The sequence below is a fragment of the Rattus norvegicus genome, chromosome 20 (assembly GCF_021556685.1).
Source record: "Rattus norvegicus strain SHRSP/BbbUtx chromosome 20, alternate assembly SHRSP_T2T, whole genome shotgun sequence".
NCBI lineage: Eukaryota > Metazoa > Chordata > Mammalia > Rodentia > Muridae > Rattus > Rattus norvegicus.
In genome coordinates, this window is record NC_141553.1 from 24970531 (window position 1) to 24987764 (window position 17234).

The 17234-nt window shown below is 37.8% G+C and overlaps 1 protein-coding gene across 3 annotated transcripts in view; it reads right to left on the reverse strand.

Annotated features, from left to right (window-relative positions):
• Ctnna3 (catenin alpha 3) overlaps positions 1–17234 on the reverse strand; it is a 1520222-nt gene that overhangs the window by 568495 nt on the left and 934493 nt on the right. For all 3 annotated transcript variants that reach the window (NM_001426985.1, XM_087597777.1, XM_087597778.1), the window contains 1 exon segment: positions 5736–5828. In NM_001426985.1, the coding sequence (NP_001413914.1) occupies positions 5736–5828 (93 nt within the window).

Sequence of the window (17234 nt, forward strand, 5' to 3'; positions counted from 1 at the left end):
CATACACCTACACACAACTTTAAAAACTAATAATGAATTTTTCTAAACGCTGAACCCTTGAAACCTACTGATAATTTTCCTTTTTAACCTTTACACTAATTTAGGTATAAACTGGTCAAACATTTATACTATCTTGACATTCTTGTCGTCCAGAGTACATTCTTATTTTTCTATATGAAAGATGTCCTTTAGAGGGTCTCAGAAATGGGTACTGGGAGTCCTCTAGGCTGTAGGTGTATTCTAGGTGTATTCTGCATGGTCACATGGGCAAGTGTCATCTACCTTAGTCAAATGTCTGTGGTATCTATGACATTGAGATGTTCCAAACCCTTCATCTTTAGTTAAACATAAGTCAGAACAGCACTGTTACCAGTTTTGTCTCTACGTTGAATTAAACTGGGTCTCCTAGACTGTGCTCATAGGCTGTAGCTGTGCCCTTCGGGACCTGTCAGAAACTCTCTCTCACTTTAGAGTGCTTTGAAGAGTCGATGGCAGTGAACACGAGTTCCTGATGCTTATGCTATCTTGGCTGATTTTCTTTTCTGTTGCTTTCATGGGGTCTTCGTACGTCTCAGTCTCAAGACATGTCACTATTTTAGACACTTTCTGCTAAATAGGCTGCTGGTGACACTCTTCCTTTAAAGCAAGCCACCTGTAAAAGTGTAGACTTTGTGTACAGTGGAAAACAAAACGGCTTAATATGCTGAGCCCAAGGTGAACTTAACAAGACTTAGCAAAAAGGAACAGAGTGTCAGGCTGTCAGCTCCTCTCATTTAAGAGTTTACCCTAACCCCCTCTAGAGCCAGTTACATATTTTATCTCTCTTTTGGATAGAAGACCGTCAAGACAGATGCAAAAGCAATCTCCAGGTAAACTAACTAACTTCTCAAACAGCTTTTATTCTGTGATAATAGACATTTAGTTTGGGTCTAGGTTTAGCAATTATGAAATATTTTGCCTTAAGTTTTACTCATACATTTTATTTACCATATACAAACACACAAACACACATATGTACAAAATGCATATATTTTTTCATGAATAGCTGAGAGTTGTGTTAATCTTCAAAAGATATATGTGACTTTTGTATTCTAGTAAATATTGTCAGAGTACAATGTTATTAACAGTACACACAAATGTATACACACACACACACACACACACACACACACACACAAGACTATACTCCAGGAATACTAATCCAAAATTTCAGATGGCAAAAGGATTATGAAAATATATAATATTTAGTTTGAAGAATCAGTTTAAAGTACTTCAGAAATGACTCAGTAGTTGAAGAGAACGTATTGCTCACTCAAGGACCCAGGTTCTATTCCAAGGACATACATGACAGTTTGTAGCCCTCTAAGGCTGTAGCTCCAGAACTTACTCCAACATTTTCTTTTGGTCCCAAGCATGTGTATGCTGTACAGATACATATGCTGTCACAATACAGATATACATAAAATGACAAAATATTCTAAAACTCAATTCAAGGTGCAGAGAAGATTGGGGTCCTTTTCTCACAAGCTATTGATTCATTGTGAAATAACTACTAAGTACTTTTTTTCAGGCAGATTTCCCTAGTTCCTGTCTGTTTCCTGCTCTAGTTTGCAGTATGAATCTGGGAAAGTAGGGCCAAAAAATGGAGTGGACTAAAAATCTTATCCCATAGCCAACTTTATTCTGAGCATCAGACAATTTGTACTCTGAGGGTTAAGAATCTCACGAGTAAGGTGTTCAATCTCAAGGACGAGCCACATGTGGCAGAGACATGTTTTTCTGTAGAGGCATGTGAATAACAACAGCTGAAATAATATCATTCCTGTCCACCACACTTGAGAGATGCATGAAAACATATTTTAAGAACAATTCAGTGTTTTAAAGAGACTGAGATCACAAGAATCTTGTCTTGTTTTCTTGGAACTTTCATACAGAATTCTTACATGACTCCACTCCTGGACTGTGTTCCAAAGCCTGTTGATTCCATTCCAACCTGTTTTCAGAATCTGGTACTTGTGGTTTAATATTGATATACATTGTATTTCATAAATAATTTTAATTAACAATCTGGAGTGTAAAAGATTTTGGAAAATACTAGGTTTCATTAATACAATTCCTTTGTCCACTTATTTTTAATTAAAAAATTTAAGCTAACTAATCCAGGCTAAATACGGTGCCATTTAGCTGCAATCCCAACCTAAAAAGCAGAAACAGCATGACTGTTGCAACTTCAGGACCAGTGGGGTTTGCATAACAAGCTCCAGGCCTATTAACCCTACACAGCATGACTTGTCTAAGATAATCCATAATTTTAGTCAAGTTATTAATAAATCACTCACATGGGGTAAAGAATAGGTGACTGCTTCAATTAGCCACTGTCTTAGCAGTGATTATCATATCAACTTTAATCAGCATTTCACTAGCATATTTACATTAATCAGATATAACCAATGTAATAAAGAGTGCCCTTTTCAAACAATAAGGTACCTTATATTAAACAAACTTTCATAACTTGGTAACAAGGGGGTCTCTAGTCTTTATAAATATGAAATGGCCTTCATGCTAATTTACCATTCCCTTATATGCTGAGTAAGTTTTTTTGAACAGCCTTAGATGTTACCTTTCCACTCAATATAGGAAAGAAAATATTAGACTTTTCTCTCCAAATATATAGTCAAGGTTTGCTACATAAATATTTCCCACTACACAAAATCTCTTCACTGAAGCAAACAAATGGCTATATTGTCACCTGAACTAAGTAAACATTAAACAGCATATAAAGCAGTAATGGATGGATATGTGGAATCCCGTTTTGGACAAAGAAAAGAGGCCTACATAAATTCAAGTTATGAAAGTCTACACTTTCAGAAAAGGCATGATTGGCCTAAAATGAATCTTTGAGGCCATCAGCATGTAGAATGTTTTTTTAAATTGTGGAATTTTAAAATAAATGATATAAATTTAAAGAATCTAGAGAAGATATAGAAATATGATTAAAAAGAATGTGTGTTATATAAACATATACATGTGTTACATAACATATACAACACTATATATATTTTTATGTATCTATTTTATAAAACATGATGGTTGATACAAAGATTTGATACCTTAATTTTACTGCAAAATAAATCTCAAGTATTTTTACATATGTTTTGTAAATTACCACATGATTTCCTTGACATTTTGAGTTGTTTCTGAAATTTATATGAAAGAAAAAATAAAAATAACCATCTTATTTGTAAATACATACATGCATATGTAGAATTGCATGCCTATATGTGTGCATAAAAATACACAATGAATCTTACAGAGGTATAAAGAAGATGTTATTTGCAGATAATGAACTCAATTGAATAGTGTCATATTGAGAGTGTTAAGTCAAACTAAGAGCAAACATTGTATGTTTTGTTTCATTTGGGGACTATAAATTCTCTGTTGAGACATAAAACAATGTATACATATAATACAAAAAGAAGAAGTGAAACAGTCTGGGGAAATTAAGGAGACCAATAGAAATAGGAAAGAAATAAAGAAAAGAGCATAGAAAACCATTGGTAATTGGGTCAACATGCAAAACATACTTATATGAAAGCATTACTATGAGATACAATACCATAGACATATTCTAATTTTAAAATTCTACAAAGAAAGGGATATGTTATCAAGGTTCCCCTCTAAAAAAAAGTAATACCATGACTTGTTATATTCTTTACCCGTCCCTGGAGATGTTTCTCAAGCAGTGGATGATGGCACAATTTGTGAAATTGAGATCATCCCCCTGCCCCCTTCCCACTAAAGACTCAAGGAACTTTGAAGGACCAGACCAGCAGTATAAAGATGCTAACTGCCTGCACATGGCAAGGACTTCTGAAAAACCATGTCTTCTGGACCTTACAGTGCCAGTACATTCAGGAAGCCACTGCAGCTGGGGTTGCCCGCATATGGCCTTCACAAGATGGAGTCAGTCAATATCCTAATATGGGTAGGGTAGGGCTCACGAGGCCCCGTCTCTAACTGAGGATCTTTGGTGGATGATAGCTCTTGAAGAAGGAAAAGTTTCTTCTGTGATTGTCCCTAATAGATTGCTCATGGCCCAGAGGATAAAATTACACCCATTCATACACATGTGAGACTAATAAATAAGACTCAAGAGGAAGGTAAAAGAGGAAGAGATAACAATGCAGGTGAGAATGGGATCTAGGAAGCCAGGACGTATTGGAGTGGACATTGATTATGCGGTGGTTGTGTGACCTTAACACATTGTTTTCATGTAAGAAAATAACCCAAGAACGTTAATTTTAAAACCTTCCCTCCCTTGAAATTGAGCAAAGGATCTGGACAAGGAACAAGATTACAATGTCAACTGTTCAAATGTGTGGGGAAACCATAGTCTTTTCAATGATCAGGAAATAGACATTTAAATCCAATAACTTACTTAATAGCAATTACACTGAAAGGACACTCTGAAAAGTAAAAGCATCAAATGTTGGCCACAATGTAGAGACGAGAACCCATGTGGGCAGCAGATGGATGTCCAGTGGGTTCAATGCAACAACTTTAGAGATCTTGCTGCCATATTGCCTTCCCCACAAGCTGCCATAGGAAATTGATTATGAGTTGGAAGATCACTGCTGCAGGCTCTCTAGCCAGGCTTCGCTCACTAATTGACATTAATTCCAAAGAAACGGACACCTTGACTTTTCCCTCAATAGCATTGGAAATAAAATTGTCAGGGAGGCAAATCAAGCATTAATGTGTTCTCCTCATAACATTTGTGATCTGTATACAACTGCATATGCACAGCATTTTCTGGCTTTTAAAGCGTGTTTAAAATTTAATAAAATTTAATAATGCCCTAACATGTATTCTGTATTCTGACTCCATACTTCAAGGAAACCAATGATCTAAAATAATTCCCTAAAATTATACTGTTCATCAGATATTAGGAAATCGCCAAACAGTTGCCAAGAAAATGTTTTTGACAAGTCATATTTACTTTGGTTGCTTGGTTGGGTCGGTAAGGGTTTGGTTTTGCTCAGATATCGTCTTTCTCTATAGCCAGGTCAGTGGCCTCACACTTCTGACCCTCAGGCATGGGAGTGTTGAGATTACAGGTCACTGCTTCCACCATGAACTACCAACTAAATTTATAAAGCAATAACCCTTATCAAAATAAACACATTACATGGTGTGTAATAGTAAAACCTTGCACAGAGGTTTTCTGTGCATTTTATTAAAGGTTTTTCAGCCTCTTGTTTTGCTGACAAAAAGAACTTCTGGTTTAAAATAACCATCCGTATGATGTTTTTTTCTAGTATAAAATTTTCACATCTATAAAATAAATGCCTTTTACTAAATAATATCCTTTCATCTTATATTTTAAGATTTAAAGTGCAGAACTGTTTCTTTCTTTAGCAATCTTACAGAATAAGCCTCCTTTTCCTTGTTTCTTAAGTGGAGGTGAAAGGGATTTAGCAGCAGGGCTCAGATCTTAAGGTTAATTATGAGGCTTGAATGTGCCCATTTTCAACAGTTCAGACAGCTGAAAGATGTTTAACCCAAGTCTCCAGAATCATTGCAAACAACAGCAACAACTACCTCTGTGGTAAATAGGCCACAATCTGAGAACAGTTCAGTACCCTGTTTATAACAAATATTCTAATACATCTCAACTGGGTATGAAGACCCCAGCATAAGTGTATAGGAGCAAGACATTGATTTAGATACCCTACCTGTGGACACAGGGTCTCCAGGTGATTGGCTGCTATTCGGACGATTTTAATCCCATCTTCATTGGTTGACATGGAACAAGCAAGGTTCGCCACCTTAAATACAATTTAAGACAATGAAAGTTAGTCCTGATCACTGAGGATATATAGAAACGTTTTTCTCTCGTGAGCTAGGAAAAGCATTTACACATTCACCAAAAATGGAATATCAGGCAGCATATTTATAAATATCACAGATATCTACTTCAGGAAACTATTAAAATAATAACAAAAGGGGGACTTGGGGAGTCAACATACAGAGAAGATGCTGATGAATGGATCAGTAAGCTTTACACAGTCTCTTGATATCAACATCTAACCCATAATAAGATATTCTTAGGGGATTAGATAAAGTTTATCTATGGATCGCATGCTAATAGGTTCTTGGAATCTCCTTTGATTGTGGTGTATTTTAGGATTGTAATTGTTTTATTATTTCCCAGAGGTCTATTATGCACACTTAAGTTGCATTAAGCATAGCTGTATCTTATTCATGTTTTATTCAACATCAAATGTGCTGGGTTTCCCAAGCTGGACAAAAACAAGATAATTAAATAGCATTTCCTGTTCTTTGCCTTTCAACTGTAACTTAATGAACAATATCTGACATTCTGACAACCAATTTAATTCAAATATTAGTGACGCCTAAATCTGTTTTATACTCCTGGTTTTGAAACTCATACAATCTTCCACTGTTCTTTTAAATGATTACCATAATAGCCATTACCTAAGCCTGGTGTTTACAAATTCTTTATAACATAGCTTGGAGAAAGGGTGTGGAATTCGTTTCCCTTCCTTTGAACCACATCTTACCTAAAATTCTTACTGCTAACACTATGTTAATTTATAAAAAGAAAAACAATATTTTTTCTTTGATAAATATTTTTAGTTTGGGGGAGGGTAGGCACACGATGCAGGAAAGCCAGTACTGTGATGTACTTGAGGAAGTCAGAAGACAATGTATGGATGTCTGTTTTCTCCTTCCACCATATGCATGAAGGGACAGATCTCCCATTTTAAGGTTTGGTGATAGATGCCTTACTCTCTAAGTCACCTCACTAGCCCATGGTATGGTTTTCTGATGTACCCAAAATATTTCATTGTCTCTATTAATGCTTTTCCCCATAAAAGAGTTTCTTAAAGACTTGCCTTTTGCCCATTAGAGAATATACACCTTGTAGCTCTTGTTGCTAAAATCCAAAGTTCACTTTCAGGTGTGTGGGAATAGCAAATAATCAGAAATCTTTAGATTACTATTTTTAAAACTATGAATTGAAATCTGAATACCCATAAGTCTTTCCGGCATCTTCTTTAATATCTGAATGGTGAAACATCTCCTAGTTTGCTCATACGCATGACAAAAAACAGACATACATAATTTAGCAATGAAGAGGCATTGTTCAATTTATTAACGTACATGAAGTGGCTTCCTTGAAAAGGCCTTTTGTTAGCTTGAAGGTCACAATACCTCAACTTTCATATCTGACACATAATTAGAGCAGTCGTGAATTATTTGAAAAGGGCAATGGTTTCTATGCCCTGTACTCCTCCTCCCAAACCTCATTCACTGGTAGTGAAACTTCCGAATTTAAGCACTGATTAAAGTTAAAATTCTGTACATTTCATAGAAAGTACTCATTAAATTTGAAAGACGCACACAAATAAAATAAATTAAATAAATAAAAAGGACACTAATCTGAAACTTCAATTTACAGAAAATTGAAGACATGCAGACATTCTTTTCCTTTCTAATTTTTATCTTGGGGCCAAATGCAGGGTCTTGCAATTGCGAGTCAAGCACCCTATCACTGAACCTGTCTTCCTACATCTAGCTCCTTGTTTCTCTTAAAACAAAACTTGATAACATTCTAAGTCAAACTCTAAAGTCAAAGACGCTGCTGACTTCCCTCAGCATCTCCAGCACCGTTTCTCTGTGTGTCTGGCCCATTTGGGCACATCCATCTTCTCTAGGGCTATTCTCACCCTGGCCAGTGTCCACTTCCTCTTTTGCTTCCCCTTTGCTACCTCCTCTCCCATGTTTACGGGGATCTTTAAAGTATGGGCCCTGTCTTTGGGGGAGCAGACTTAGCAAATAACCTTTCAGGTCTTCTCTGTGACCCCTCCTTCCCTATGGATCTCTCTCAACACTGAGTTAATCTTTAGCGTATGGAATTTGTGGGGGTGGGGCATAGGCACAAGTTATGGGCATACAGCTGCACATGGCTTGGTCAGACCAAGGGTCTTCTTTTTGCTGCTGCTGTTGCTGTTTTCTATTCTTCTACTTTTCCTCCTCCTCCTCCTCCTCTTCCTCTTCCTGCTCCTTCTCCTCCTCCTCCTCCTCCTCCTCCTCCCCCTTCTCCTCTTCCCTTTCCTCTGACGCTTATGCTATTACTCAAACAACTATATGGATGCACAACAAGGACCATTGTCCTCAAGCACTTTACATTTATATTAGCAGACTATTCAATGAGAATACAAAACAATTGGAAATTGGGTTTATGTTCAATGTCTTTAGTGAGATAATGCTCATAAGATCATTTTTATCTCAAATTTTTACTGAAAATAGATAGATAGATAGACAGAAGATGTTGACAGATGAAGTAAAGATATCTATATATCTATATCTATCTATTTCTATCTCATCTCTATATCTGTATCCATTTATCTATATCTATATCTATTCATCTCACCCAAACTGTCCTATGTAAACTCAAATTTCCAGGTAATTAAAACTGACTTTAAAAAGATTAGACTTTGACATGTGTTAGTCAAACATGGCTAATTCATGGTAATATACTATGACAAAGCTGAAAGGCTGGTTGGAAAACTGAAATCTTTTTACAAGTTGAATTTGTATAACTCAGAAATGTTTTCCAAAATCACATCAATGCGTGAGTGAAAGCCACATTTCTTCTAATAATAATTAGTTCTGGGTGCCTGTTCAGGAAAACAAGCGCAGCATAAATGTGACTCCCTCCCTGTCGAAGGAAACAGCATGCACGCAGAATAGCTTTGAAAAGCAGTCTGTGGTATTTTGACATCTGACATCATTGTTTATCTAACTTTGACAATGTTTCACAAACCCAAGTAAAGCTGCATTATGTAACACATTCCCATAGAAATGTTCTCTTTGCTAAGGAAAACTAGGGATTAAAGGGATTTCTTTTGATTGTGGAAAAGATATTAAGTTCCAAGATTCTGTTTTGTTACCTATAAAATACATGATGGTTCCTAACTCACAGGAGGGCCTGGGCAATTAAATGAGATACTGGGAAGAAGATATAATACTCAGTGGCTCTGAAATTGTGTAGATTTCCATCATTTATTTGTCTCTTCATCGTAGATCTCATCTCCATCTCTCTGCTAATGGGCTAAATAGAAGAACTTCAAGATCTCAGCAGTGTTATAAATTTAAGCTGTGGGTGCACAGAGAACATTAACAAAATGTCTGACTCAAGACAGTTAGCGAGACAGAACTCAGGAACGGGGTGGAATGGTGTGCAATCCCTACTTAGAGGCAGGCGGATGCATTAAAGCAGGGTGAAAGGGAGGACAGTGTCACCACTCAGCCAACACAGCAGCTGGTTGACTAACTCTCATTACCGTCTCTGTGACCTCTTACCAATCTGCTGTCCTCTACTGCACCAAAGGAAGATGAACAGTCAGATGTGGCACACTCAGACTAAGGATAGGGATGCTGAACCAAGTGTATGTGTGTGTATGTGGGGCCGGGACCGACACTGAAATAACAGAGCTGGCCTTTAATGGGTACTATGTAATGGGCTTTAGCAAATCTAAGGAGAGTCAATTCTATGTTATGTAAATAAACAAACAAAGAAAAGATATTGGGTAAGAGCATGTAGTCATTAAAGAGAATGGCTATGACAAAATACCCCTCCATACCAAAAAGAGATTAATCGTATTGTTAAAGTATTCTATATTCTAACCAATAATTTTCAAAAACATCTTCAGGCTGGAACATGTTGCCATGTCACTGAGCATTAATTAAAGATTCCTGTCTGGTTGGTCTCCCACTCTCTGGCCTCTGTGTTCCTTAGCAGCTCCTCTGATATCTAACATGTAAGTTACATTTGAAGCCTATAAGGTTCTCTACCCTAACTATGCCATGTGGTCTAGGAAATACATGGAATCTACAGCGCATCAGTGCTGACATCAAAGCCGGAACAGTCTCTTCATTCCTCATTTCAACAATGCTGCTGGCAGTTCTTGTCACTCTAGCTCCTGGATCAAGTTCTAGGCACCAAGTGGTATGATCTTATCATCTTCACTATTAGCTGGATATGATATCTGTCCTTATATTTGGCAATAAACGTGGTTTCCTTCACTCCTTAACTACTCCTCTATCATGAGAAGTCCCCAGTGTGCGACCTTGTCAAACCTGCCATCTAGGTTGGTTTTGCTCGTTCCTCAGCATGCCAGGAAGTTGACCACTGAGACAAAAGGACTGACTCATCCATCTCAAGAAAGGAATAGCTATAAAAAACATTTTGAAAATTACAAATTTCCTCTGTGGCCATTAAATAAATCTATTGATCTACAGATTAACCTTGTGTTTGATAACCATTATGGCAGGGAGACTCTATGCTTAATGTGTTGAATGGAAGGGCAGGCCAGGACTTTAAAATTCCAATATCAAGTTACATCTGAAATCTCAAAATAGCTATCCTCTCTGACGTCTTAGGAAAGTAGAGTGGAAGTGTCACTAGAGAGTGCAGCATTCGGGAAGCTGTGTGTCATCCATCACCCATTCCGTCATGGATTTATTTGCCTTTTATATTCTTTTGTCAAGAATATGAACTAACAGTATGAACTTACATACTAGGATATTTGGTGAAATCCTCACTGTTGCACGCTCATTGTGTATCTATAATCCCCATGGCTAACTATAACCTCTCATCACATCATCCACAGATACTAGCTCTCAGTGGGAGGAGAAACATCACTCTTTCATTTTCATACAAAAATCTCTCTTTGGCAGATGGTCATTTAGCATACTTCTGGGCACAGAAAATTTAGTATCAATGAGAGCAACTCTATTCTTCTGGCAGGGAAGCCTGAAATTATGAAATTATAGCATTCTTTTTATAAGGAAATGGAATATCCCATCAATGAATGCCAAATGTCATAAATAATATATAGAATTAGACTTATAGAAAAAGTGTAGCAACAATTCTCAATTTGGGGACGAGGAAAAGAAAAACAGTAGAATAACCAGTAAATAGCTGTTGAAAGGTTTACTTTCTTCCTGCCTAGGTATTTTGATACCTTAGCTAAGAGATCTAGGGTTGTGGTATTAGAATTTTAAAGTCAACTTTCATGTGATTTGGATGTATTTCCAAGAGAGAGAGAGAGAGAGAGAGAGAGAGAGAGAGAGAGAGAGAGAGAGATTGAGGAGGGAAGGGGAGAAGAAGAGGGAGAAGAAGAGGGAGAAGGAGTTGGATGGAGAGGGATGGGGGAAGAGAGGGAGACATGGGGTGAGAGGGAGAGGGAAAAGGAGGGGAGGGAGAAGGAGAGAGAGATTGAGGAGGGAGCAAGAGGGAGGAGAGGGAGAGGGGGAAAAGAGAGAGATGGGGTAAGGAGGAGAGGGATGGGGAAAGGGAGAGAAAGGGAGAAATGGAGTGAGTGGGAGAAAGAGAGAGGGAGAGAGAGAGAGAGAGAGAGAGAGAGAGAGAGAGAGAGAGAGAGAGAGAGAAAGAGAGAGAAACCAGTGACAACAGAATAAAAATACACCTATACTGGACCTTAATTGATTTTCATTTGGACATGTACTCTTCCTGAAGATTAGTATTATGAGCTGAAAATCTACAATAGTATGCTAGAAAAAAAAGTTCAAGAAATGATAAAATCACTGTAAGAGAAATTTCCAGCCACCAGATTTTCTAGTGGTGACAACAATCTAGGACACTTAGGTAGATCTGCTATCCCTTCCTCTAAGCCCGTGGTGCTGTCTGCTTGTGACTGGCAAGCCCGTCTCCTAGTCATCCCTTGGTCCAAGGCTGGGCATACTCATCACTTCCTCCTACAGCAGTTCTGGTTTCTGCCTATTCTAAACTTTTCATTTTGACTTTACTTATGTGAGCCACCTGTGTCTTCCAATAAGGTCCCTATGTTCCCACTCAAGTAAGTCAAAAATAATTTTCTCAGGGTTGACCTAGAAAACCAGTACACCAACTGTGCACTAACATCATGCTGTTTAACACTGATGAGTAAACACGATTATGTCTATAGGAAGGGGCTTCGACCATGTCTATGACTTAGGTCTTAGATGGACTGGCTCTACTGGCCTCAGATACAAACAAAAAAGGTGCATAGGTGTCAGTTTCTAAAAATGTGAATAAATGTGTTTCTAAGAGTTTTACCTGACCCCTCAGGGCTTAATAAAACGTTTTATACACTGAGTACAAAAAAGCATTGAGTTCTTTAAGGAATTATTTACCATATTTTTTCTACCTTAACTTGCAAGCTGCTCATTCTGTTTGAAAGTTATTCCTTGCATCTCGTTTCAAGCCCATGTCAACACTCCAAGACCTAGAGTGTAGTTCTCAGAGATGCATAGTTAGACTCCAGAACTCTGCCTTCTGTGCACACGTCAGTCTTCCCAAACTCACTTGGCTACCCATCAGATGGAATGCAGGTAAAAAAAAAGTAACATTTTCTCTAGTCTTCTATCAAGCATATTTTTGGGGTCATGTAAATAAGAGTTTTGAATCATTAGGTTTATAAATCACTGTGTCCAGTCTCTATATGAACAATTCTATTGTCTAGTCTTATGAATAAGATGTAATTTATTCCTTGGACGCCATGGCTTTCTCTACAACTTTTTGATTATAGTGGGTCTTAATTATTCACAATATGAACATTAAAAGTAAGCATCATTTCTCCAAACTGTGGAGGCAAGGCATGAAGAAATAAAGGCTGTGGGGGTGTTAGTGTGAGTTGCCTTAAGCTGACTGGGTACATCCTTTGGGTTTATCAAGATTTAGCTCTTGGAGTAAGGAGGTAGACTTGGGTTTCCTTCTCATTTTAGAAGGAATGAAATTTCACAAAAGCTTGCAGTGAAGCATGCAGAAACATGAAGGCTTCCAGAGCTCTTAGAAACATTATTAAATATCAAACTTTCAAAGTCACCAGCTAAATCACTAACAACAAAAATGATGGAATTTCTGCTTTTGGTTGTCATTATTTTATTTCTTATTGATGGGAGACAGTGAGTGTTGGATTGAATAGTGGAAATTTGAGTTGAGGTCTTATGATGCAAGTAGACATAACTGAAATACGAGTGTATAATTAAGATGTTAATAAGGAATTCACTAATTCATCAATGATAATCGAATGTGCTTAAGGAGGGATGATTATTCTCAGAAGAGTATTAAAGGTACCAATACTTATTACATAATGAGAAGAGATATTTATTTTTCTGAGGCACCACATATAGAGTTTATAAGCCACACCATAAGTTAACGTTGTGACACATTAACACCAGGAGAGATGGTTGTAAGGAATGTTATTGGATGTTATTGCGTATCATGCCTAGAGGTAATGTAAGCAACCTTTAGAAGTATCCATTCATTCAGCCACACAGAGAGCCATGTTATTACTTCCTGGGGTGTTTGGCTGAAATGATGGTACCAAAGGGAAAGAGTAATATAGTTCCAGAACCTTGTGACTCAAAGGAGACAACAATAGGACACCTGACCAACACATAAATACATACACACACACACACACACACACACACACACACAGGCAAGCATACACACACATGCATATACTTACATACTTACATCCAATTTTATTATTTTTGTGAGCAACTATACTTTTCTAATATATGTGTGTGGGCATACACATCATTCTTTTATTTTCACAAATATATAAAATATGTAGAGAGAATGTATTGAAATCAATATACAATATTTTAAATGCAGATTTGATTTTCCCATTTCCTCATTCCTGCACCATATCTTCTTTTCTACAGAATTATGCACAGCAAATGTACATGTGGGTACAATATAGCATGAAAAAATTGAAGACTAAATGTAAAGGAATGAGGAAGGACCCAGTGGGCAGTGAACATGAGTTATGGAGAAGAATATAAATCTGTGTTTCTAGTTCTACTTCTGCCATTGATTATTGCTTGTTTTTTATGGTGGATCTGTGCGTAAAATATATTTGATACCAATTATGTAAAATTTAATGTCAATTTCTAAAGCTTCTTTCTGAATGCCTTCTCCTATTATATAGAAGCTCATTGAGTTGTAAAGTCTAGTTAATTGTGATGTTCTTGGTTATTTGTACATTTTTAACAGTTTTGAGGTTCATTTATTTTTATGTGTATTAATGTTTTATGGGCACACGTGCTCACCATGTGTTTGCAGTAACTAAAGAGACCAGTAGAGGGCAGGAGATTCCTTGGAGCTGTAGATGCAGGCAGTTGTCCGCTACTGTGTGAATGCTGGGAATTAAACCTGGGTCCTCTGGAAGAACAGCCAGCACACTTTATGGTTGAGCTATCTCTCCAGCACCACGTAGGCGTTTTGTTGTTGTTGTTGTTTTTTGTTTTTTGTTTTTTTTTTCTGCTAAGTTTATAATTTGTGTAATCTAGACCAAGCTCATTAAGTGTAGGTATTTTTTTAACACTATTTTGGCTGGCTAAGCCCAATTTTAGACACCAGAATTCCTTCTTTCACAGGACATTTGCGGCTGTTTTTCTTTCTAGTTGATAATACCCACCCCTTCCTCCTTCACTGCTGTCTGTGAATATCTTACTTCTGCTATTCAATGCCTATGAGAGCTTGCTTGCAAGCATTGCCTTGGCAGGTCTGTGTTGCTTTTAATGGTGTCATATCCCTTCTCATACCTTATGTATCTATCTACCAAAAGGAGGACTTTCTTTTGGAGCATAATTCTCAGTTTGTAAAGGCACATTTCCGGGGTGTTGTTTTGTTTGTAGTTATTGTTGTCAGTTTTAACTTTTTTGTTCTTGTTTTGTTTGGCTTTGCTTATTTTGGTTTGGTATGTGAGCATGCATGTGTGGGTGTATATGTGTGTTTGTTTGGATAGCGTCTCACTATCTTTCTCTGACTGGCCTGGAGCTGGCTATGTAGATCATGCTGACCTTGAACACACCTGGCAATGTTTATTTGATGAGTAACAATTGTCCCTGCTTTCCAAGGGACAAGACCCTTCTCGTGTTAGCTCACTGTTTTCTCTAATGTCTACTACCTTGCATTTGATATCCAAATAATAAACATCTTTAAAAAAAACCAAACAAACCCCAATAGTACACAAATAAATACATGAAGTGGTTATGCTTACAACTGTGCCATCTTCTCAGATGAAAAAACAGACAAACAAGCAAAAGAAGGTCCGGAGAGAAGAGAAAGGGAGAAATTTGGGGTGAGAAAGAACAGAGAATGAGTTTTTCCTTTGAATGTCCCTGCAACACTCTGTGAAGCTCAGGTGACTGGCTTTCAAGGAAGTGGCATAGCCTTTCTTCTTGTCTGGCCTTCGTACCTAACACAACTTGTAGAGTGGCTTCTTCCAAGCTTCACTTTCCCTTATGCCATCCAACTGAGAACTCATGCACAGCTCCCAATCTAGCTCTTAATTTATTTATTTTTTTAATTAAGTAGAAGGGCCCCATCAGGCTGCCAAATGCTGGTGAGTGTGGCAGATTGTGAAGGACAATGACCCCTGTCCACAACCCAGGAAATGTAGTCTTTTTAGAGCACAGGGCATCCTTTGCTGCTACAAAACCCAAGCTCACAGGCCTGTACCTAAGTCTAATATGAAGAAGGTGATCTGTGATTTCCCATAATAGGCCTCACTCAAGTAACTTCTAGCTAAACAGGTCTGCTCTTCAATTTCTCTGCTGTTTTATTACTGTTATGCTAGCCCTGGTGCTAATTTTTTTAAAAAAGGATTATGAGTTATGTATAATGTTTAACCGATAGAATTTTGCTATCAATGTAATTGGCAAGGTTCAACTAATCATTTTACAAAGTAATAAATATTGATTATGTAACTGTGAAGCAGGTTGGGAGCTGCCAGTGAAATAAAAAAATCAGTAACAGTGGAATGAATAGTTTTATTTTTATACTATTTATTGATTGATTTAATTTCTGCTTAAGGAAGGACACACGTGTCTCAAGGCATGCCTCTGGAGGACAGAGGGGAACTGTAGTAACAGTTTCTTTCCTTCCTGCCAGTGAAACAAGGGGGATGGATTCCTCCTGACACAAGAAGTGAATCTTAAGAAGAATAATGTATGTGGAAAAGACCCTGTCTCTAAATCTATAGGTTGGATGCACAGTGGGACAATAGAAGCAAAGAGCTGTCTAAGAGACAACTGTGCCAAGGATCCTATGTAGATGAGTTATCCACGTGTGGCTCAGTGAGCATTACTGCTGGGACAAAACATTATGAAGCAATGTGGGGAGGAAAGGGCTTGTTTTGCTTAGGCCTTACTGCACATCACCAAAGGAAGTCAGTACAGAAACTCAAGCAAGGCAGGAACCTGGAGGCCATGGAGGACTGCTGCTTACTGGCTTGTTCCTCGTGGCTTGCACAGTCTGCTTTCTTACAGAAAACAGAACTACTGCCCCAGTACTGGACCACCACCATAGGCTGGCCACTCCTACATCAAATGTTACTTATACAGGTAATTTCTCAATTGAGATCCTAGTTTCTCAGATAACTACAGGTTGTACCAAGTTGACATTAAACTAGTCAGCGCACAAAGGAACTTCAAATTCTCCTGAACATTGCTTTTTGATATATCTTCAAAATGGTTGGGTACTGAGCTACATAATCCTCTAATAATTTACTAGTGTAATCACCTACTTCCCTACCTTTGGTTATTCACCTACAAGACGAAGAAGAGATTGGTATTATTTCTAGGTCTCCAGTTACTAATGCTAGACTGAACCAAACATGTTTACAGTAAGTATGACAGCCAATATGTATGTATGGCCAGTAAGTATGATGGTCAAGGCTAAGCCAAATCTGTGGGAATACAGACATTTCCCTGCATTTGAGAGGCCAGAGTAGAATAATATGAATTCAAAGCCACAACATGCCATTGAGAAGAGCACCAAGAGAACCTAATCTAAATTCTCTCTCTCTCTCTCTCTCTCTCTCTCTCTCTCTCTCTCTCTCTCTCTGTCTGTCTGTCTCTGTCTGTCTCTCTCTGTCTCTCATAATCACATACCCTCTCTTCAACAAATACAGTTAGAGCAAATATTAATATCAACCCTTGTGCTGGAGCGATTGCCCAGTGGCTAAGAGAACATACTGAGAAATCAGGTTCAAAGGACACAGCTTCAGTCCCCGCACCTATGTCCTAAGACAGCTCACAGCTGCCTGTTACTCCAGCCCTGGGGTTTCTGATATCTCTGTACTCCTCAGGCAATCACCTCTCTGGGACACATAGGTCCATTACCC